The sequence below is a fragment of the Strongylocentrotus purpuratus genome, unplaced genomic scaffold, assembly GCF_000002235.5.
Source record: "Strongylocentrotus purpuratus isolate Spur 01 unplaced genomic scaffold, Spur_5.0 spur5_scaffold_17, whole genome shotgun sequence".
NCBI classification, from domain to species: Eukaryota; Metazoa; Echinodermata; class Echinoidea; order Camarodonta; family Strongylocentrotidae; genus Strongylocentrotus; species Strongylocentrotus purpuratus.
In genome coordinates this window covers 17,217,492-17,241,656 of record NW_022145602.1, presented here as the reverse complement: position 1 = coordinate 17,241,656, position 24,165 = coordinate 17,217,492, and the positions used below count along the sequence as shown (strand labels likewise).

The window sequence follows — 24,165 nt, the reverse complement described above, 5'->3', positions numbered from 1 at the left end:
AAATCGTTCCCGATCCAGAAGGTATTAATCGGGCAGTGCCCCAACTGATTTATTTACAGAACCCTAGCAATTTTATTATTCAGGGCTCCGTATTATAAAGAGTTTCGAATGCAATATATATAGATCAATCGCAAAACCTCTAAGGATCAATTTCAAGTTTGCAGTCCTCATCTCTGATGTACATAGTTGCGATTAATATCAGGTGTACATATGCAGAGCATTAATTGTTAGGTTCGACCAGGCCTTTACTACAAGTTGGCATATTATCCTTTTCCTCTCCCTTCTATATTCACATTAAAAAGAATGAATGGCCCAAATCCGCGAAGAACAAATCACTGGTAGGCCATGGGTACCATGGGATGCCTGCATGCAGGTCGTTAATGCCATCGACAATAGATACCTCTTACATCTAATATGATCAGTCAAGAGAGGAAACGTGAACAATAGCAAAAGCAGTCAAAATATGGATAAAAACAAGCACAATATCTTTATACAGTTGTCAAAAATCAAGAAATAATTAGTTTTAATACTAACACTATAAACCTGACGGTGAGTGAAATTCTCCTGCAACAATTTCTCCAGTTTATATTTTTTTCAAAATTAAAGGGTACGGATTAAGGTTAGGTTTAGGGTTATAACTGGGTTTTAGGATAGATTTAGGATTAGTATCAGGCAAAGTGTGGTGCAGGGTTGAAAATAGCTATTCAATTCTCGCTACCCCAAATAGCGATTCTGCCGAGATCCGGGGAAAATCCTGAAAACGCGCATTGCATTATGGGATAGCTTTTCGACATTACAGCTTCCTGTGCAGGCGTTCGTGATCACAACCCTCTCTTTCACGGTAGAGTTTAACGGCCTTTTGTGCTAAAGTCACTAATTCTGCCCGAAGCTTTCCATTGCATATTATAATCTGTACAAATTACACTGATTGGCATCGATTTTAGCGTGCGTGAAAACTCTGCACAGCGAACACAGGCGCTAGCGCCAGCGGGATGGGACTCTATACCGGAAGTTGTAGTGACGACCCGAGAGAGTGAAAATTACCTCGTCTCGCGAATTTCGAGATTTTCGTACCTATTTAGGGTAGCGAGAATTGTAAGAAATTACCGCAGAGCGATTGATGCAAGAGCAAGTGCCATTCAACTGACCTGGAATCTCTGTCTGTTCGGCTGGCGTGTCCAAAGATTTCATGAGCGAGAGAAGCGTGTCCTTTGCGTCTCGGCCGGAGGCCTGTCTCTTTCTCCATGTCACCAGCATGTCATAGATGGCCTGCTGTCTGTCACGGAACCTCCTGTATTCTATGACATCCAACTGTTGTATGGTAAAACCAAGAGCCACTCCCAAATCATAGAACTGGTTCACCGTCATCATCTGAGCTATCGTGATAACATCAATGTCGGGCAGGTCACTGCCGGAGAGCTCTTCCACAGCCCTGAAAAATATACAGTCAAATCTGATTTGGCAACACCTATACAGAGAGATCTGTTTCCTATTGAAACCTGTCTGTAAAGACCATCTGCCTATAAAGAGCGCTTTTCTTTTCTACCTTGAACAGTCTTTATACATTATGTTTCACTGCAGTAACACAAAAAGATTTTTTTTGGGGGGGCGGAGGGGGAGGTGGAGGGTTGAAAACAAATTTCTTTTCAAAATAGGAATAGACTTTGTAAAACTTTTATTTTTCTATTTTGGCTTTTCTTATTTCATGTTTTATAAAATGAATAAATCTATAGTGGCGATGAAGTTAATGAATGATATATGTCCTGTAGTCCTTTACTTGAGAGGTATTTTGTATATAAAATATCAAAGTAACAAAAAGAAAGTAAATACATGAAACAATATATATAAATGGTTAATCTTAAAACTTTTTCTATTTTGGCATTTCTTATTTCATGTTTTATTAAGTAAAGAAATGTATAGTGTCGATGAAGTTAATAAATGATATATGTCATGTAGTCCTTTACTTGAGAGGTATCTTGTATATAAAATATCAAAGTACCAAAAAGAAAGTAAATACATAAAAAATACATTTCTGACAACAGCATCATACAAAAAGAAAGCTTACCGAATAAATGAAGAGGGCTCAGTAGATACTTGGCATGTCGAGTCATCTGCAATAAAAGGAATTCACAATTTCAAAAGAAAAACAAAGTGGTGTTGGAGAATTCTATTGCATTAATAATAATAATAATAATAATAATAATAATAACTTTTACAAAAAATGACGATAAATAATAATACAAATAATAGTTACAATACATCTTATTGACCCAATGTTGCCTCATCAGTATAAATTCTATTTTCTCTGGAGGGCCTGCAATCCTATTATTTAATATTAATGTCACATGAGTCTACTTGTTAGCAAAATGAAAGCCACAATCATCATTTTAACAACAAAAGCAAGAGCAGGAGCAAGAGCAAGAGCACGAACAGGAATATGAACAGGAACAACAAAAACGATCAGAACAACACCACCATCAACAGTAATGATGATAATAGTGATTATGATATGGTCGTATTTACCCAGGGAAGCCTCATACGTATTTAATAATACTTATTTTTAATATAAATTTGTTATTTTATCTTAAGCCTGATACTATGCTTCAGGCGCTCAGTGTTTTCAATGAGTTATTTTGTACTGGGTACCTATTTACTTCACCTGGTGGAGAGTGGCTAATATAGATTAATGTCTAGCCAAAGGATATCGGATGAACTTCGATGACTTTATTAATATGACAGTCTAATTCTAATTCCAATTTCAATCCAAATTCCAATTCCAATACCAAAATCCAAAATCCAAAATCCAAATCCAAATCCAAATTCAAATCCAAATCCAAATTCACATCCAAAATGAAATTCAAATTCAAATTCTATTTCAAATTCAAAACCAAAATCCAAATTCAAATCCAAATCCAAATCCAAATTCAAATCCAAATCTAAATTCAAATCCAAAATAAAATTCAAATACAAATTCTATTCCGAATTCAAATTAACATTAATTAAATATACCTGTTTGCATTTTTTTTCGGCCTTGAAGACTGAATAGCTTGCTAGAGGCTTACCCAACATAGCAACAACTAATGTATGCAAAGTGAATTCCATCCATTTTACATAGCATGTGAATCAAATAGTTGGTAACAAAGGGTTCAGGAAAGAAACATGCATGAATTGAAATACATTTGTAAGCAGGTCTATTGAGCCCCCCCCCCCCCCCCACACACCACTCTTGTAAACCTCATGTGTTTTTTTTCATTTTTAAACTTAGTCTGAAACAAAGGCTAGCTTATAGACGGATCCTCTAGCTCTCAGAATAATCAACATGACTTTCACCAAGCTCTATCATGGGGAATATAAATGTCCACCAAACCTGTATATCTGATGACGAACGCCATCGATCGAGACATCCCTTGTCTTCCAGCCTGTGAAATCGTCACGTAAATGACTAAGAATTCTGCATCACCCTCGTCAGGAGTAATTGATAGCAATACGCTGTGTCTCATTTGGCTGTGAATATCCTTCAAAGAAAGTAGCTGTTGGCAACAAAATACAACCAAACAATTAAATTAAACGTGTAATTTAAGACCACCCAGGGAAGGAAACAAATGTGGTATTTATGAGCAGGCAGTTTTTATGTACAGGTTTCTATAACACATGGTTAGATGAGAAACACGATTCAAGGGGAACAAAAAATGTGGTCTTCATACACAAGTGATCTTTCTATGCAAGCGGTAGCTTGAGGCAGATTTGACTGTATTTTATTCTATGCAGTTAGCTATCAAATGAAATTTTAAGGTAAAATTGGAAAGGAAAAGAGCCGTTGAAAGGAGAAGAGCCGGTTAAAGGTTTTAAAACCCCACTGTCCTACTTGTAACTACTTGCTCCCTCTATATAGAAAACCTCCCCAATCGGTGCCTGTTGGTCCCCCATGATCCTCTTTTTCTTATGTTAGTTGAGAGCTGAGTTAATGAGATAGCCACCTGTCAGTGACCTGGTTGTGTGGTCTAATCCCTTCTGGCCCAGTAGTATTGACGATCATTAAAAGATGGTTGACTGCCAGTAAAGGGGAACAAATGTTACCGGGCATTTTTCGAGAAAAAAAATTCTCGTTTCATGTGGAGGGGAACAATCAAAGTTTTACATTAAAATGTATCTTTAAGTAACAAATTAACATGTGTTAAAATAAAAAAATGGGACTTCTCAAGGGACTATTTTGTTTATGGTCAAAGTGATTTTACTACAGAAAAAAAAAATTAATAGAATAAAACGTACTTTAGCAACCAATTGTACATTGAATGACCACCTGTCCATATAGACCACATTATCCGTTTCCCTTGAATAACGTTTGTCATTGTGTACTATAAAAAGAATATGTACATAGAGACCACCTATCTGTCTCCCTTGAACGGTCCTAATACAATGAAACCTAAATATAAAAAATGTTCAAAGGGGGCAAGAAAAGTAGTCTTCAATGGCAGATGGTCTTTAGAGACAGATTGCTTTAGAACAGGTTTCAATAGGAAATAACTTTAGAGAAAAACACCACATAGGATCTTTATAGTCAGGTAGGCTTTGTATACAGCTTTGCGTATAGGTTTCACTGTATTGGCGCATGTAAATTCTCGCTACTGCGACTACGGTATCTGGTTAGAGAGCAGCACTGGGCATGGGTATATTGGGCAAAGGTACGTCCGGTTCCAACACAAATACAAAGCGGGGTCGGGAACTGGAAAGTCCGATAGAAATTAAAGTTTCAAAACTATCAGTAACGGATTATGATGGGGCCTACATAGATCTCATCAAATGAGCGGGGGGGGGGAGGGGGGTTATTAAACCTGAACAGTAGTTTAGTAAAATAAGGAATTAGTTGACACTGCTGTACATTCTCTATGGAAGCCAGAAGTAACCTTGTCTTATCGTCTTCCCCAGTATCGTATATGCGCATGTGCTGACCAGCACATTGTAAGAGGAAGGTTGCCATCTATTGTCGAGCATCATATTTGGGGTGGGGTCAATTGTGTTTTCATACCTTAGTGTTGCTCATCTTGCCTTCACCGTCACAAGTCACTGAAATGTCACCGGATTTAGCTTCGATAGAGATCGGAAAGGAGCGATGTGCATTGTGGTATGAACTCTGCTTCTCCTCCTTTTGTACTTCCTATTTAAAAGAAAAGAAACAGAACATTAGAATTCATCTACCACCGAATCTTATTCATGAACTTTTTTAGGACAGCTACGGAGACAGATTTGTCGCCAAAACGGCACCTGTTCTCTTGAACTCACTTTCTCTTAACTGAGGAAATTAGAATCCGCAAAACAATCCAAAACACACCTGGATATTTATCTGTTTATCTAAAATTGGACTTTCTCTACCTGTAGATTTAATCAATTTATTGTTCTGTGTGTGTTATAAATGCATATATAGTATTAGCATTATTTCTGAAGGGCTCAACTTGTCACACATTGTTCTTCAATTAGGCAACAGTAACCCCTTAATAAGACCCAAAAAATATATTTCCATGTCAGTTTCTACAAAAGTTATATGTAATATCTACAACCTACATGACGACCCAATGTATCTACATGCATTTTTATAATAACGGTGGGCCAACATTTGCTCCGCTGATAATTAGTCTGGAAGCCCGCGTGTAGGAGAGTCACACCCTATGCAAGCTAGTTTACACTCTCACAGAGAGTACGGTGTAACTCCGGATTTTAGTGTGCTTGCATATACTGCTGCAATACACAACTGGTAATCCATATACAGATCTTAGTGACAGGCTGTATAGCCCTTTGAAAATTACAAGAAGATGAAGGAATAATCATATGGGCAAAATGGGGTTGCCCATATAGGTCCCATATGAATCTGTAGTGCAAACTTATATGGGGCACATATGGGAATTTCAAAGAGAGGGCTATATGGGAACCCCCACCCTTTGATGCCCATATGGGATAGTGCACATTATGCCCACCTGGGACGAACCCATATGTGCCACCTGGGATGGCCCATATGTGTCCCATACGAATGTTAGGTGCAATATCATATATGGAGTCTATATGGGCAGACCCATGTGGGACCCATATTGAAACCCAATGTACATGTGACCCATATGAGCATGCTCCCTGGGAAGAGATCTGAAGGGAACGAGAGAGAATAAAAGTGAACCGAGTTGAACCGAAGTATTTCTAACCGACCATTTCTATGCCCGGGATATCTGCATTCAGGTGGAGATGAACATCAAACTCTTTGCCTCGTTCAATCTTGTCCGGTACGTATGGGGTACACATGAATTGAAGCTGGATGATCTGTTGTTCAAGAGGGATAAGAACCCACCACTCGGCACAGTGATCGATGTGCAGCTCAAGATGTCTCTCCAGGACTTTGCAGAACGGCAATTTGTCAGGTGCATCAGATGATTTTGTCCTCGAAACTCTTGGTAAACCTATAATTTGAGCCACAATGTCAAACATTCTTTAATGAGCATTTGAGCAACATGAAACCCAGGATAGCCCTATTACGAAAAAAGATTCTTGTTTGAAAGGATGATGACTTTAAAGATAAAGCTGAGTACTTGTCATGCAATTACATTGTGAAAGAAACTGTCTGAAAGCAACTTCAAAAAGTAGTTTATGATGTTAATAAAATCTGATGTGCCTTGTGACGTTTTTTTATTGATTTACATGAAAATAAATTGACTCAGTTTTCCATAAGATCACATGCACCACACACAGAAAATGTGTACACGGTACTTAACACAAGTGTTTGGATACAATTTGATAGTTATTTTTCACCACATTTTGAATAAGAAAGTATTCTGATGCAATCCTTTTCAGGAGACTTTTCTACTATGGTATATTTCCAAAATGACATATGAAGAATGAGAAAAATCACAAATTAACTTTAATCTTAACCAGAACTCAACCTTCTCTTTAAATCATACGTTTTGGATGATATGTTTTACATATTCTGAATATGCTTGGTAGCCATTTTAAGGTCATCCTTTCAACAGTTATCATTAATACAATATCAATATGACATATTAACAATTCTTTCAGTCCCGCTTCAGTCTATGAAGATTTAAATTTACAATGTGTTTTCAAGAGATATTTTGGTCCGTATCTACTCATTTAGTCCCCGAAATCAAGCCCTGAGTCTAAGACCATGTTCAGCTTAAACAAACCGAAACCTCAGAATAACATCCCTATTTTAACCCGATTTTGGACACAATCATAGCAAACAATAAGGTAGTATTAGACCACTGTTTAAAAGGTGAAAGGTGAAAACTCAGCTGGTTCATCTGAGCATTCACATGATTCTTGTTTATGTTTCTCTAACACTTGGCTTGAAGATCGGGATCCCTTTGGTATAACCAGAAGGAAAATAATGGTTTAAAGTAGTTTAGTTTTGGAAACAAGATTTCTAATATAAACGTTAAAACAATGGATATTTTAATAAACCAAATAACATACCCTTTCTTGCATCCCAAATATGTGAGACGATGTCTGGTATCACTTGCTCAGGGTTGATGAATATGGTGGAATGTGGTATCATGATCTTAACAGGCTGGTGGAAGACCATGTTTGGTGGGTCACACCTGATCCCGTATGCAGCCATTGGTGTGTCATCTTGGATGTCAACACTGAAGAGGTCCCTCACAAGGGTGAGAGTGACCTTGCAAGATTCATTCCGTTCGACAGCTCCAGGTGGGATAGACATTGCAATGCCATGGTGTTGCAGTTTGAGCTCTTTACCTTCATATCCGACCTGAACAGAGACGGCGTTGACCACTGGAGGCGCCGTCTTTCCTGCTGCAAATAAAAATAATCAAAGAGAGAGTGATAAGGGTTTAAAGATAAAGTTGAGTACCTTTCCATACCCAGAAGCAATTGGGAGAGGTCGACTATGTTTAACATAAGAATCAATAAAGTTTTGGAGTGATCAAAATGAAAAGCAAATCACTCTATCTGGGTATGGGTATAGGGAACTGCACAATGCAAACACGTGGCTCAAAAGTTTGGTCCAAACTTTTAAAGTATTTCTCGTCATACTTCAAATATAAGGGCATTTGCAGAGCAATACTTTTTAGGGAATATTTAAAATATGTATGTTCCCCCAAAATGTAATAAAGAAAACACACAAAAAACATGGGAAAGATTACAACTTATTCTTTATCTTCACCAGAACCTAACTTTCTCCTATGTGGCCACAAAATAAAAATAAAAGTCCCCTTAAGCATTATGGAAATTTAGTTAAACAATAAAACTGATCACCTCGTCATTCATTTCTCTTTTAAATATGAAATTTGTACTTCTGAAAATAAATTTGGCAATTGCCCTGAATAAAAGATTTCTTGTTCACATCTTGTTTTCATAATGCACCCGTGTCAATAAAAAAAAATTGGAGAACCTTATGAATTATATATCTATCATTACTTGTTTATGATAATCTATGTCTTATTATTTATTTATCAGAGAGTGTTACCTCGATAAGCTCTGATGATGTCCATGGCAGGAGACCTGGGAATTTATGCAAATGACAACAAAGAAAAATGATATTAACTTCAGAATATTCTTGTGCAAGCAAAGGGATTTGATTAAATATTCACAGATCTTTTACTAATGGAGAAGTCCCACTTTCTGTAATTCAGGATAATCACTGCTAAATTAATGGAGGTGATTCACAACTACCTTTTGTTTGCCCTCTTGAAAAGAATTCTTCCACCTGTGTACAATAGAATATACTGTTAGTGCATAAATGAATATTGACCACATACATTCATGAACACATATCCAGTATTGAAGTGGTTTATTCTATAGTTTTACAATATCTACTAACTAGTTTAGAGTACAATTTTAAGACATGGTCATGACAAAATGGGACATATGGAATGTATGGGACAATTAGCTTTCAAAAGCTTTTTTTCATACATTTTTTTCAAATAAAGACTCAACTTTCTGAAGAAAATAAGCATTTGAATTTTAAACAGAATTCAGCATAATTTATGTTTCAAATTGCCAAAATTTATCTGACTAAATTCTTAAAATGTTTTCAATGAAGTTACTGAACATTTGTGCAATCCTCTTTGTATACTAGTATTCATATTTGGTTAAATTTAATTTGAACAATTTTTAATGAATGTGTCCCAGGTGGAATTGCCCTGTTTCATCCGCATAATTTAATTTCAAAACCTGGTAGCAACCGTATTTATAACTCGGCTGGAAACCCAAATCCGAATTTAAGAAAGCCACGTTAATCATTTTCATTTAAAAGAAGAGATAATAATAACTGTATTTTATAAAGCACTTTATCATTTACAATGTACCTGACTTAAGTTGTTACAGTATGATCAACTAGTCCCTGGACTCTATAATGATTCTGCACTTTACAGTGCACTCTCCACTCCATGGGGAGCCGTTTAGCCAGTCACACTTTTATACTGGTATGTGCATGCTAATCAAATGACATTGGTGTTCACATCGTGGCAGGTACACATTTAATACCTGGGTGGAGAGGGCATTGTAGATAAACATGCCTTGCCCAAGGACATGCATGCCATGCAGAGAATATAAAGAACCGACGACCTTTGGCATTCCAAGTCAAGTACTATGACACCGTTTCTATATTTGTTCCAAATGACCATGTTAATATAATGCTTCCCTACCTTGAGAATATCATCTGGCGAATGATTTCATCCTTGGCATAGTGGACTGGTAGGTTGCCATGGTTATCCTTGATGTCCGGCTTTGCTCCGTGGTCCAAGAGAAAGAAGACCAAGGCCTTCTTGGCAGACAACTCATTCTGATAGAACTCTTCAGAGATCTAGAACAATTATACAGAGAAAATATTGTTTATACTTTAGGAGGCCTTTGTGTTTCTGAAGATTTATCCACAGGTTCATAATTCTAAACAATAGTTGTGTTTTTCTAACTCATTCATTGTTAAAAGTCGTCGTCACTAACGTGTGAATGGCATGATTCCAATTACATCCCATTGTAAGTAAGCAATCCGGTTAGTGTAGGAAATTACTTCATAGCAATTGTTAGAAGAACAAGAGTTGTACAATCCCAGGCACAGTGTGTCCTAGAGTTCATCATCTTACCTTTTGGAGTGGTGGTGTTGCTTCAACTTTGCTGTCCTTCCTACCACAACGTCTGATGGCTTCGTGAAGACAGGTCTGTCCGTCGATGGACTGGATGTTGAGATCGGCGCCATGAGAAACTAATGTCTCGATGATGGAGGTGTAGCCATTTTGCGTGGCTAAATGAACTGGTGTGCAGCCTTTCTCAGAATGTTGTCCAACAACCTGTGTAAAACACCATCCTCAAGAATTAAGAATCTACAAACAAAACAGCTTTTTATAAAGCAGTTTCTTTTCTAGTTTTCCATATCTTTCATCACCGAATAGACTTACATTTATACAGATATTAACATTTAAACAAATATTATACAGTCAAATCTGTCTGTAAAGGTCACCCATGGGAAACCCCCAAAAAAGTGGTCACTGTTGACAGATGGCCTTTGTAGAGAGGTTCTCAAACACACATTTCATTCTCGAGGGAGGCAAAATAAACTGCCACGATACACAGGTGGCTTTCATAGACAGGTGGCCACTAAGACAGCTTTGACTTACATGTTTATGCACTGGTACAAAATAAGTTTTGAGAAGTCCTCGTGGAATCATTTCAACCTTTTTCATGATTCAGACAATTTATATACCTTCACAAGAAAGTTTTCACAGGATTATTAAGGCTTAAAATTTGCTAACCCTTTTCAAATTATATTGATATGATTTTAATACTTGCAAGAATATTGATAAACTGTATGATATTTTTTTCATATGAAACATATAGGAATACTTGATTAAATACCTTCTTCCCATCTTCTGTTAAACCCTCAGTATTTGCATGGCCATTTGGGAAAGAAGGATGTTTCTGCTCTTCAGCACACCACGTATCTGGACTTGTCCCATGCACTTGGTCTTGTTCTGCAGCGAGTGGCAACGCAGTCTGACCAGTTTTAATCAAATTAAATTCAGCTCCGTGCTCCAATAGACATCTTGTGACATCGGTGTGTCCATTTGCAGCAGATAAATGTAATGCAGATGATCCCTTCTTGGTAACTTTGCTTACATCTGCAAATTGCTGAAGTAGACACTTCATTACATCGATGTGACCATTCTGAGCAGCAATGTGCAAGGGAGTCCAACCGTCATTGTCTGTCGCATCAATTTCGGCTCCGTGGTTGAGCAAGCATCTTGTGATATCGAGATGACCATTCTGCACTCCGACATGTAGGGCTGTAGAACCTTTCTCCTTGGTGGCTCCGTTGACCTCTGCTCCTTGCCTAAGCAAATGCTCGGTAACGTCACAATGGCCAACAAATGCAGCAACATGCAAAGGCGAGATATCATCAATGTCTCCTTTGGCTACTTCAGCTCCTTGTCCAAGTAGATAATCTACAATATCAAGATGCCCCTTTTGCGCACCAAAGTGAAGAGCACTCCAGTCAATATTATTGCTTTCGTTCACATCAGCTCCTTGGCTCATCAGATACCGAACAACAGCAAGACAGCCACCTTCTACAGCATATTGTAATGATGTGAGTTCAACTGTTCTGCTTCCTTGACTTGCAAGAATATCTTGAATGTCAAGATCAGACGATATAAGTGACATAAGCACCATAACCATTCCACCTTGAACTGTCTTTTTCTCATCGCCATCTTGATATTTGCTTCTTCCAAGATCACCTTCTGGAGCACCTCTAAAGACAGTGAAAGAATCAACGAGTCTGCTATCTGTACGACCTACATTACTCTGCATACATCGCACAACATCATAGTGACCATACTGTCCATCAAATTTTAAGATGACAGAGTCACGCACACTTCTCTTATTTAGTTTAGAGCCTTGGCTAAGCAGATACTTCGTAATGTCGATCTTACGAGCACATATAGCATAGTGGAGAGCAGTGATTCCATCTGCGTCGCAATTATCTGCCTCAGCTCCATGGCTGATTAGGGATTTGACGATATCTAAATGGCCAGACTCTGATGCAAACTGTAGGGCAGTCACTCCAAGGTCATTTCCTTTGTTCATATCGGCCCCTTCACTGATCAGATATTCCACGACATCCAAATTCCCTTTCTCTGAGGCACTATGCAAGGCACACCTACCAAAGTCGTTGCTATAATTCACATCAGCTCCTTGACTTAGCAAATATTTTGTCATACCAAGGTGTCCATTACTTGCTGCAATATGTAAGGCTGTCCAACCAAAAGAACCAGCTTCATCCAGCTCGGCTCCTTGACTGACATGATCTTTTATGGCATCAAGATCGCCTGTCTCTGCAAAGGTATGTAACTCCGTCCAATGAATCATATTTGATGTGGTCAGCTCAGCTTGTTGACTAAGCAAAGCACTTGAAACACGAACATGACCAGCAGCTGTGGCAAGGTTTAAGGCTGACCATCCTCTGTCACAAGCCTTATCAACATCAGCTCCTAGTCTGATCAGGTACCTGGTGACATCAGGATGACCATTCATTGCAGCTATATGTAAAGGGGTCAAACCATAATTACCACCTTTATTCACCTCAGCACCTTGACTGATGAGATATTTGGTGACGTCAGGATGGCCATTCTGTGCTGCCAAATGTAAAGCGATCCATCCGTCCTTTTCAACTTCATTCACCTCAGCACCTTGACTGATTAATTCTTTGACGACATCAAGATGACCATATTGTGAAGCTTGATGCAATGCAGTGCAACCGTCAATTTCGCGGTTATTCACCTCGGCTCCTTGACTAATGAGATATTTAATGACATCAGGATGACCATTCTGTGCTGCCAAATTCAATAAGGTGAAACCGTCATTTTTGCTGTTATTCACCTGGGCTCCTTGACTGATGAGATATTTGGTAACATCAGGATGACCATTTAGTACTGCCAAATGTAATGGGGTCAAACCGTCATTTGCGATGTAATTAACCTGGGCTCCTTGACTGATGAGATATTTGGTGACATCAGGATGACCATTCTGTGCTGCCAAATGTAAAGCGATCCATCCGTCCTTTTCAACTTCATTCACCTCAGCACCTTGACTGATTAATTCTTTGACGACATCAAGATGACCATTCACTGAAGCTTGATGTAATGCAGTCCAACCGTCGTTTTCAACTTTATTCACCTCAGCACCTTGACTGATGTGATATTTGGTGACATCAGGGTGACCATTCTGTGCTGCCAAATGTAATGGGGTCAAACCGTCATTTGAACTGTTATTCACCTGGGCTCCTTGACTGATGAGATATTTGGTAACATCAGGATGACCATTTAGTACTGCCAAATGTAATGGGGTCAAACCGTCATTTGCGATGTAATTAACCTGGGCTCCTTGACTGATGAGATATTTGGTGACATCAGGATGACCATTCTGTGCTGCCAAATGTAATGGGGTCAAACCGTCATTTGAACTGTTATTCACCTGGGCTCCTTGACTGATGAGATATTTGGTAACATCAGGATGACCATTTAGTACTGCCAAATGTAATGGGGTCAAACCGTCATTTGCGATGTAATTAACCTGGGCTCCTTGACTGATGAGATATTTGGTGACATCAGGATGACCATTCTGTGCTGCAAAATGTAAAGCGATCCATCCGTCCTTTTCAACTTCATTCACCTCAGCACCTTGACTGATTAATTCTTTGACGACATCAAGATGACCATTCACTGAAGCTTGATGTAATGCAGTCCAACCGTCGTTTTCAACTTTATTCACCTCAGCACCTTGACTGATTAATTCTTTGACGACATCAAGATGACCATTCACTGAAGCTTGATGTAATGCAGTCCAACCGTCGTTTTCAACTTTATTCACCTCAGCACCTTGGCTGATGAGATATTTGGTGACATCAGGGTGACCATTCTGTGCTGCCAAATGTAATGGGGTCAAACCGTCATTTGAACTGTTATTCACCTGGGCTCCTTGACTGATGAGATATTTGGTGACGTCAGGATGGCCATTTTGTGCTGCCAAATGTAAAGCGATCCACCCGTTCTTTTCGACTTTATTCACCTCAGCACCTTGACTGATTAATTCTTTGACGACATCAAGATGACCATATTGTGAAGCTTGATGTAATGCAGTCCAATCGTCATTTTGAACTTTATTCACCTGGGCTCCTTGACTGATGAGATATTTGGTGACATCAGGATGACTATTTTGAGCAGCATAATGTAATGGGGTCAAACCGTCATTTCCGCTGTTATTCACCTCGGCTCCTTTACCGATTGGTTTTTGGATGAGGTCAAGTTGTCCATTCTGCACAGCACTGCTTAGTGCACTCTGCAAATCACCAATACGGCAATCTTGTTCATTTCCTTCCTTTTTGTCTCCGTGGATCAGACTTTTGGCGTTGCCTTTACGACTGACCGACTTTTTGAAAAACTTCTTCCACATTCTTAGTGAAAGCTAGGTGTCGTTCTCCTGGCTCTTAAAGTACTGTACAAGTTCTTGAATTTATCAAAATCTTTTAAGGCTGTTCTTAAATTTATCTACATGCTGTATCTTCTCTTTCTTCTGCCACATTCCTAGTGAAAGCTGGAAACTGTCATCAGTTAATCACCAAAACACCTAGAAAAAATGAATATTTTCAATTTTCTTTTTGCAAAATTGGTTAGTGGTGAGGTTCATATTTTTATGGCAATTAGCAGTTTTTTTAGAGGTCAATAATTATAGAATTTATGCAATTTTTGACGGAGTTGATTTCTATATTAATTTCAAATAGGTTACACGTCGCAGATGAAAGAAAATCCTTTGGACTATCTAGAAAAATATGTAAGAAGTCTGTAGGATCTAGGATAGTGAAGATACGAATGAATACGGAAAGGCATTAAAACGGACCAGAAATTGGCGCCTGGACGGTTACACATGGTGATTTTGTCAAACGAAGAGTACACCGACCTTGATAGGATGGTAGAGACTATGCCTACGAAATGAATCGAAATGGAGAAAGGGACCTAGATAGGGCTCACAAGCGCTGCATGCAAATGGGATTTGGGTGAATGAAAACATGACGCGTATTGTGGCCGAATTGGCCTCCCATACTAAGATAATCATGCAGGGTAAAAATTGGTGTCTAAATTTCCCCTTGACATACTTTCAGAATCTGGCTTTGAGATGCCCTGCGTTTGGCCATCCAAAATATGGTTGCAAAAGAGCAATGAAAAAAAATAGCGAAAAGGGGGCAAACAAGCTTCTTCTTTTCTGTTGATAATATTTCAGCAAGAATTAAGAGTTTGGGTAGCAGGGGAGGCGATTTCTTTTCTTTTCTTTTCAAATGCGAGGGACGAGGGAGCTGTGGCATAATCGGCAAAAACTTTTTTTTTGGGGGGGGGGGCAGAAAAAAAATCTGCATCACCACCACTCTTACATGTTACGCAGGCCCTGGAACGTTTTTCAAAGTCGGGGGTGGGGGGGGGGGGTTACAGTATTTACGATCAGGTAGAGCAAAGCAAAGCAAAGTGGAGCGTACATTGGCGTGGGATCCGATGGCAAAGCCCCGGCGGGTGTCAAGGGGCGCAGCCTGATGAAGCTCAGGGGTTTTAGGCATTTATTAAGGTCAGATGAGCATCCTGGGATCGGAGCCCCCTGAAGCTCAGGGGTATAAGGCATTTAATTACGGTCAGATGAGCATATTTTGATACCTTATTTGTGACACTGGCATGCAGGTCACTTATTAGGGTGGGGTCCAGAGGGCAGAGCCCCCAGAAGCTCAGGGGTTTAAGGCATCAAATTACGATTATATGAGCAACCAGGGACCCGACTTAAGGACCTTTGAGGGTCCAGGGAGCAGAGCCCCCGGAAATTCAGGCGTTTTAGGCATTTAATTTCGGTCAGCTGAGCAACCAGGGGCCCGACGTACGTTGACACTAGCTCTTTCATTGGAACCCTCATGTCTCATTGACTTTTGAAATTTCACCCACCGTAATTTGATCAAAACAGGTCGCAAGCTCGCCTTTGCCTATATAACGCATGTGTAACAAGTCGAACTTTGGACGCAATTTGCCAAACGATTGTAAGGTTAATACCGAAGTGTTGGCTCAGTCAGTAGAGCGTCCCCCTCACAACCGGGAGGTCGTGGGTTCGAACCCCGGCCGCGTCATACCAAAAGATGGGAGTTGTTGCTACCTTATTTGGCGTTCAACAATAAGGGATAGAGCAACGTCGATCTGGCGCTGCTCAGTCGCTGCCGGGCTCACTATCAATTGGGCAAAAACAATTTCCGTTTCGGTTTAATAAAATTTGGAGTGGACTATTAGGCTATTATTATTATTATTATTATTATTATTATTATTATAAGTCAAGCACACGGATGATAACAAGCAAAGATTATCATAGATCAGTTCTGCTTGGTTCAATATGTCCACTTCAGCCAACCCCTCACCGTAATTTTTCCATTTAGTTTAGGCAAACATTTTGCCGAGGTAAGCAAAAACATGAATATTCATGACACACCATGGACTATTCGATTATTTACAAAGAGGTGCAATTGTGCACCATATCAAACTCCCCTACTTTCAGTCAAGTATTTCATTGTATTATGTAGTTTGGTAGGTTTATTTTACTAACTGTTCAATTATCAGATATTAATGATAGTTTAAAGATATGGAAAAGGTTCTTGTATTTTATATTTAGCAAAGCAATCTCACATACAAAATCACTACCAAGTGTCATCTGCTCCGCCGATTGCCGTCTGCCATATACGTTCAAGGCACATATTTATCTGTGGACTGTGATGTAGACAGTTTACTCGTCATTGTAGATTTATGATTAGCTATCTGACACACATACAATTACCACGCACACGAACACTCTCACTTCCCCTCCCCGACACACCATTTCCGCACACCCGGTTCACACATACCCAATGGCACATCCTGTAACATAGTGGAACATTCTACGAAATTGACAATTTTCCTGCAAAATAGACCCCTTGAATCATGTAAGACATAATTTACCCTATTCTGATGACATAAATGCATGCCAAGTTAACAATGGCTGCATGCGTTTCCATACAGAAATAAAACTAGTTTGCGATTAGAAATAGTCAATTTTTCGATAATTCCACAAAATATATTTGCCGCCTCATACAAAATGACGTCATTGACAGCTGATTGGCTAGTTTGGTAGTGACGTCGAACTAGCTACGTTTGTGCTGGGATTGGTCTAGCGAGCGAAAGTGAGACAACCGGAGCAATATGATCATGCCATTTCTACAACATTTGTAAATCACTGGTAACGAATTAGAAATACGTTTGAATTTCATTTGGGGAGGGGGGAACTGCCCCTAAAGCCCCCCGCCCCCATCAGTACGCAAATGCGAGGGAGCATAGTAAATGAGAGGGGTGACGGTGACTACCCCCTCACAGGTTTTAACAAATTATATTCCTTAGCAAAACTATAGTATAAACGTTAGCAATATACTTTTTTCACCCTTTAATTTTCTCGGTAATTACTTGTACATTTTGAAGGGTATTATGCGAGGGGGGACGTGTCCCCCCCCCCCCCCCACTGCCCCCGGATCGCCGCCCCTGTTGGGTAGACATCTTGAATGTAGTATAGCAATAAATTCTGGGCACATGACGTATTGCAAAATATAATCAAGATAATAAGGATCTGAATGAAACCACTACTACTAATTGTACTTGTACTACACTACTGCCATTTATGCTGACAATGCAGATTATGAAGATGATTGGAATGATATAACAATTATTATTATAACTAAAATAACAATAAGGATAAGCATTGTCATTTTCATCACATTCGTCATGTGCAATTTCATAACAAAGATAATTAAGTGACGTTACATAAATAGTACCACAATGTTGTTTATTGTTGTAAAGACATTTTTGACTTGCACCCAGTAGATTGAGATCATGTGCTCGATGTCGTAATTAAAAAAACAAATCAGTAACATATCTTGAATCCAGCGGAATCTACGGAGTGCACACCAGAAATGTCGTAAAAGCAATTGAAACTTCTCCCAGGAAGCCTAACATTTAAACATGTTGTTTATTCAAATAGTATTGTAGAGACGATAAACAAATAAGAATAATGCTAATACATATTCGTTGATCGTGAAATGTTCACGTCTATCTCTCTCTCTCTCTCTGCTAATTAATGCGAACAGTGAAATAAACCGATGTGAAATCAAGTGTTAACTTGTTTCCATTTCCTATTCTTTATTCGCTTAAAAGCACATATAAACAAATCTAGGTGGCAAAATTGAGGTTAACATAATAAAAACTAATTCAAAGCATTTATACAAACCAAATGAGTGACGCCGTCGGGGGAAGAAGCAAAAATACTAGTGATAGTTTTGCAGCTAGATAAATAAATGCGATTACACAAATAAATGCGATCCCGTTTAAAACAATCATCCCCATTCCCCCATGTCCCAGGACAACTTGATTTAACTTTGACGAAAGTGGATTCGAAATGATAACTTTGATTGAACAAAGTTAAAACAAAATTAATGCCAAAAAACGGAAGATAAAGATAAAGATGGCCGCGGATTGACGTGTGTTGCTGGGGCTCCAGAAATGTTCGTTTGTTTCATGGACTTAGATTCGATTTCTCTGACAATCAACTTAATTTCATCTTATTATGGAGGGAGAACAACATTTTGATGCAGTTATCAGCTGTTTATAATGTAAGATTTCTGCCACGAGAAAGTATTTATAATTCTCGTCATGCCTAGAAATAGCCAATCAAAGCCACGCGACTCGGCTACCGGTAAGTCTGCATCTATGTCCGTGGATGTACCAGCGCAAACTGAGCTGTGCGATGGATTGCCGCAGTCGGTGCCTTGCAACGGGGCATAACTAACATCCAATCTAAGTTGGATGGTTTTGAGTCTGCCCTCGAATTTCCAGCCACCCGTACAACTGATCTTGAGCATCGTGTTCAGTCTCTTGAGCAGAAGGTCAATTCTATGGAGAAGAAACTTGAAAATCTCCATATCCGAATCCACAAAGCCGAGGAGGCAGAACGTAAGCTTGACAGATTTTTAAGGAGAAATAACCTAAAGATCGTCGGCCTGGCGGAGGATAATGGAGAAAAGCCTGATGAGAAAGTTGCCATTTTGCTGGTTCAGTATGTGAAAGTTGTAATTTTGTATTTGCTAGTTAAAGTCATTTTATTTAGTATTTATTGATTTAGCTTGACATTGCAATAATAGAACAACAGAGGGCGTTTGGTCAAAGATTACTTTGACAGTTCTTATTTAAAGTTTTTCTAGTTTGAAGGTCAGAAACTTGTTTGGCGCCACCTGTTGTTGGCTGATTTGAAATGATCATGTTTGCAACATGATTTCTGTTTTGTGAGGAAAATCTGTGGTTTTCTGGAGCATCCTTTGTTCCTGAAAGCTGTTTCTACAGTATTATGGAGCCACAGAGGTTACTTAAACCACATATTTGAGCATTATGAAAATGAATGTCAAAAAGGTAGTTTTTTAAGATGTTTACATTGTATGAAACTTACACAGTAGCACAGTAATTTGTATGGCAAATGTATAACATGTGTATACTGTGTACCCACACATAGGATAGACTAGAGATATCTATTGCACATTTAATATGTCATTACATCTATAATTGATGTTTAGTTTTACTTAAAGTTGAAAGAAGTATAGTCAAGTAAAATATATGATGCAGAATAAGACATTCTATGATGAAAATGGATGAGGAATGTGAGCATACTTGTGTGAATGACAGGTCAAGGTCATGACTTTGTTATTGTATTCCTTGACTATGATAAAGTCATTCAAGCTCGTTAAATATGGTTACATTTTTAGTTGAAACCGTGTTAAATCTGGTTTAGACATGATAGAGATGATATAAGTTTAATTGTGTGTTAGCTGTGACATTCTACATAAAGTTCAGATAGATTTGTCAAGACAGTGTCTGACTTATATAAGATTTACAAGCAAACATGAAAAGGAGTTATAATTCAGACAATGTCTTTGATTTAGTAGAATGCTATATCTGCTTTAATATTGTGGAACTTATATTCATGAACACATACTTATTATGCATTCCTGTTATGCTTTATCATGTACAGTTTTCACGGAATGAAGGGAAGAAGAACGGAATAAAGCAGTGAAAGGAGTAAAGATAAAGATTCGTTCGTCAAAGACAGAGTTGCATTTCCCTTGATGGTTATGACTCTAAAATAAACTGACATTCCCGTAAAAACCTGAGTCGTTGTAATTATTCAGCGTTTCACCTCACAGACAGTCACAGTGAAAACTCTCTCTCAGAAGAGTGAAAAGAACTCAGGGAAATAGCCAACCTTTTCCTGAGTTAAACCGCCTCTCGGCTCTTCAAGTAAGCTCTCTCCAACGATCAGACAAGATGATAGAAGGAGAAGGAAAAGCTGAGGGACAAACAGCAGTTGCAACCGACAAGGTGTTGCAACCATCAGCTGAGGGTCAAACAAGACCATCAAGAGAAGCAGTTGCAACCGACAAGGTGTTGCAACAATCAGCTGAGGGTCAAACAAGATCATCAGGAGAAGCAGTTGCAACCGACAAGGTGTTGCAATACCAGCTTGGCGTTGCAACCAAGAACTGGAAGGATGCAATAATAACGTGGCAGAAAACAGCCAACAATTTGATGGAACTGTTAAGTGATGAAAACTCAGAATCATCAATAATTAGAGATGGTCGAAAAGGCACCCAACAAGCAATCGAGAACGCCATCGCAACTCAGGAAACGCTGGCAGAAGTCACAGCTGCCTTGTCAAAAGAGGACGACAGCGAGGACAAGCTTGAAGTGATGGAGGAAAAGCAATTCGGCTTGATGAAAGAAGCCGCAAAGACATTGATTCTCTTACGTGGTGATGTGGCCTCAGAGGCCTCCTCCACTGCCTCCTATCAATACAGGTGCAAAGAAAGGGTTGACAATGGACCGCCAGCTGTCACCAACAACGAAGACGGACCTTTCGGGACGCAGACCGATTTGGGTTGGAGTATCATCGGCACAGTGAACTCCAACTATCAAGGCAGTTCAGATGATCCAATAGGACTCACTGAATTACATGGTGTCAGCAAACAGAAGTCCGATGCAGTGTTCGCACAGTCTATCACCGCAGAGGAAGATATCAACCCGAGCCACATAGTGAAACAAATGGAAGCAGGTTTCAATGCAGACACGAGTGAGAGGCCTTATTCACAGCATGATGAAAGGTTCCTGAAAGTAATGGAAGATGGCATCCATGTTGCGGATAATGGGCACTACGAAATGCCACTACCACTCAAGATGGAGGAACCGTTGATGCCAAGCAATGTGTTCCAAGCCAAGATGAGGCTACAAGGCTTAAGACGGAAGTTCACAAAGGATGTAGTCTATCACGAACATTACACCAAGGTAATGGATGCTCTCATCAAGAATGAGTATTCAGAGTATGTACCAGAACCCATGGACTACAAGAAAACAGTCTGGTACATTCCACATCACGGCGTTCAACAACCGAACAAATTGAGAGACGTCTTTGACTGTAGTGTTCAGTATAAAGGAGAATCGTTGAACGAACATTTGATGACAGGACCGGAAATGACAAATGCACTGGCTGGCGTCTTGTGCAGATTCCGGATGGAAAGGCCAGCCTTCATGTGTGATGTGTGGTGGCCTGATGGTGATTACCAGCAACCAGTTCATCACTATAGAAGGAAGGCACACTTGTTTGGTGCTGCCTCATCACCAGGGTGTGCGAATTATGGACGAAAGAAAACTGTAACTGACCACAAAGACAAGTGTGTAGCTGCAGCAAACTTCGTACACAGTGACTTATACGTGGTCCATGGTTTGATCTCTGTTCCCAAATCAGCAGAGGCAGTCGACTTGATGACACAGACTAGAGTGCTCTGCAAGGAAGGAAAACTGCACCTGCACAAGATTGTTTCCAACTCAAGAGAGGTAATGCAGGCAGTGCCTATGGAAGAACGAGCCAAGTGTGTGAAAGAACTCAATCTACTACACGATGAGCTGACGATTGAACGAGCCATAGATCTGCAGTGGTGCATAGAATCAGATTCCTTCAACTTTCGCATCACATTTGCTGACAAGCCATGCACCGGAAGAGGAGTGCTTTCAACAGTCATGTCACTCTACGATCCTCTTGGACTGATTGCTCCAGTGACATTGAGAGGCAGACAGAGTGTTCAGGAATTGTGCAGAGAAGGTGCTGACTGGGATGATCCACTGACAGACAAGATGAAAATGGAAAGGGGAGTTTTACGGGTTGGAGGACGATTAAAGCGAGCAGAGGGTTCATTTGATGAGCCGACTCATCTAGTACCGCTAACTCCAGATCACCTGTTGACTCAGAAATCAAGGGTGATATTACCGCCGCCAGGTAACTTTCCACGAGAAGATGTGTACGCCAAGAAACGATGGAGAAGAGTACAACACCTAGCCAAGAAGTTCTGGTCTCGATGGAGGAAAGAATTCCTGAGCCAACTACAGTCATGGCAGAAATGGACGAAGCCACAGCGCAACATGAAGTTAGACGACATCGTGCCGACGAAGAACGATAACATTCCTAGAAACTCGTGGCCGCTGAGAGAAAGAAGTATAGTCAAGTAAAATATATGATGCAGAATAAGACATTCTATGATGAAAATGGATGAGGAATGTGAGCATACTTGTGTGAATGACAGGTCAAGGTCATGACTTTGTTATTGTATTCCTTGACTATGATAAAGTCATTCAAGCTCGTTAAATATGGTTACATTTTTAGTTGAAACCGTGTTAAATCTGGTTTAGACATGATAGAGATGATATAAGTTTAACTGTGTGTTAGCTGTGACATTCTACATAAAGTTCAGATAGATTTGTCAAGACAGTGTCTGACTTATATAAGATTTACAAGCAAACATGAAAAGGAGTTATAATTCAGACAATGTCTTTGATTTAGTAGAATGCTATATCTGCTTTAATATTGTGGAACTTATATTCATGAACACATACTTATTATGCATTCCTGTTATGCTTTATCATGTACAGTTTTCACGGAATGAAGGGAAGAAGAACGGAATAAAGCAGTGAAAGGAGTAAAGATAAAGATTCGTTCGTCAAAGACAGAGTTGCATTTCCCTTGATGGTTATGACTCTAAAATAAACTGACATTCCCGTAAAAACCTGAGTCGTTGTAATTATTCAGCGTTTCACCTCACAGACAGTCACACAGTACTTCGGGATGCAAAATCTACCAATTGAGCGTGCACACCGAGGTGGGAAACCAATTGAAGGGAGGCCGAGACACATGTTATTCAAGTTGCTGTCTTATCAGGACAAACGGCACATCATGTCTCTCAAGCGCCAGAAGCTAAAGGATGCTCCCTTCTACATCGTCGATGACTACACAAAACAGGACAGGGATGAGAAAAATAAGTGGAAGAAGGAAGTTGCAGATGCATATCGCGCTGAGACATTCCTTCACTTTTCTGCAGGGAAGTGGCATTCTCTAGGGAGTGCCCCTGCTGTTTTCTATCAAGCTGTCACTGATCTTGCCCATGCATCATAATGTCACGACCGTCAATTCATGAGCGCGATGATTCATAAGGCTTGACTGTGTTATCTGTGATCTCAACTTTATTGTTTTATTTCTTTGCATCTAATTCATAGCATTCCTATGCATTTTCCAGGTACTTCTTCAACCTCTTTTTCTACTTGGTTGGATATTTAACCAGTGAGTAAAACGACCAATCTGATGTCTTCACATGTGAATGATGTGAGTCATAAAGAATGTATGTTAAATATTCTGTAGACCCCTACATGTATTATGTACGCTAGAGAAAATCATTATTTTTCTCAGGTTGATTCTGAGCCCCAGAAGCAACCCACGTTTGTTGTTTGATAGATTTTAACCTCTGTAAATGAGTCTTCTTGCCTAACTCATTTTGAGGAAGTTTGTAAATATGTTAACACATCACATTTTTGTATACGTGATGCTTGGCCATGCGGAAAGGATGGCTTTTAACATCGCACTGGTTTTTTTTTTAACTTATACCAAATGTGTCCACAAATGGGTCCAAAATGAAATTATGTTTACTCACTTCAAACTTATATTTTTAGGATCAGGACTAATCATATTTTTGAG

At 39.4% G+C, this 24,165-nt stretch overlaps 2 protein-coding genes across 2 annotated transcripts; one reads left to right on the top strand and one right to left on the bottom strand.

Annotated features, from left to right (window-relative positions):
- Positions 1-1,074: 1,074 nt before the first annotated feature.
- On the bottom strand, positions 1,075-14,457 carry LOC105441554 (ankyrin-3-like). The gene is made up of 11 exons (XM_030988265.1): positions 14,250-14,457; positions 10,867-13,139; positions 10,098-10,301; positions 9,660-9,817; positions 8,480-8,514; positions 7,468-7,806; positions 6,193-6,440; positions 5,027-5,155; positions 3,368-3,530; positions 2,066-2,111; positions 1,075-1,432 (listed from the first exon to the last, which is right to left on the bottom strand). Exons 1-11 carry the CDS (start codon positions 14,455-14,457, stop codon positions 1,075-1,077), a joined length of 4,161 nt encoding a protein of 1,386 aa, XP_030844125.1.
- A 5,023-nt stretch (positions 14,458-19,480) lies between these two features.
- Positions 19,481-22,649, top strand: LOC115925090. The gene is made up of 2 exons (XM_030988264.1): positions 19,481-22,221; positions 22,333-22,649. Exons 1-2 carry the CDS (start codon positions 20,418-20,420, stop codon positions 22,647-22,649), a joined length of 2,121 nt encoding a protein of 706 aa, XP_030844124.1. The 5' UTR covers positions 19,481-20,417.
- The last annotated feature ends 1,516 nt before the right edge of the window (positions 22,650-24,165 follow it).

Coding starts and splice junctions, on each gene's coding strand:
- LOC105441554 (XM_030988265.1), bottom strand. CDS start 14,457: ATGTGGAAGAAGTTTTTCAAAAAGTCGGTCAGTCGTAAAGGCAACGCC. Junction 9,818..10,097: donor CAACACCACCACTCCAAAAG/GTAAGATGATGA, acceptor TAATTGTTCTAG/ATCTCTGAAGAGTTCTATCA. Junction 8,515..9,659: donor CGCCAGATGATATTCTCAAG/GTAGGGAAGCAT, acceptor ATAAATTCCCAG/GTCTCCTGCCATGGACATCA.
- LOC115925090 (XM_030988264.1), top strand. CDS start 20,418: ATGATAGAAGGAGAAGGAAAAGCTGAGGGACAAACAGCAGTTGCAACC. Junction 22,222..22,332: donor GACATTGAGAGGCAGACAGA/GTGTTCAGGAAT, acceptor AGCGAGCAGAGG/GTTCATTTGATGAGCCGACT.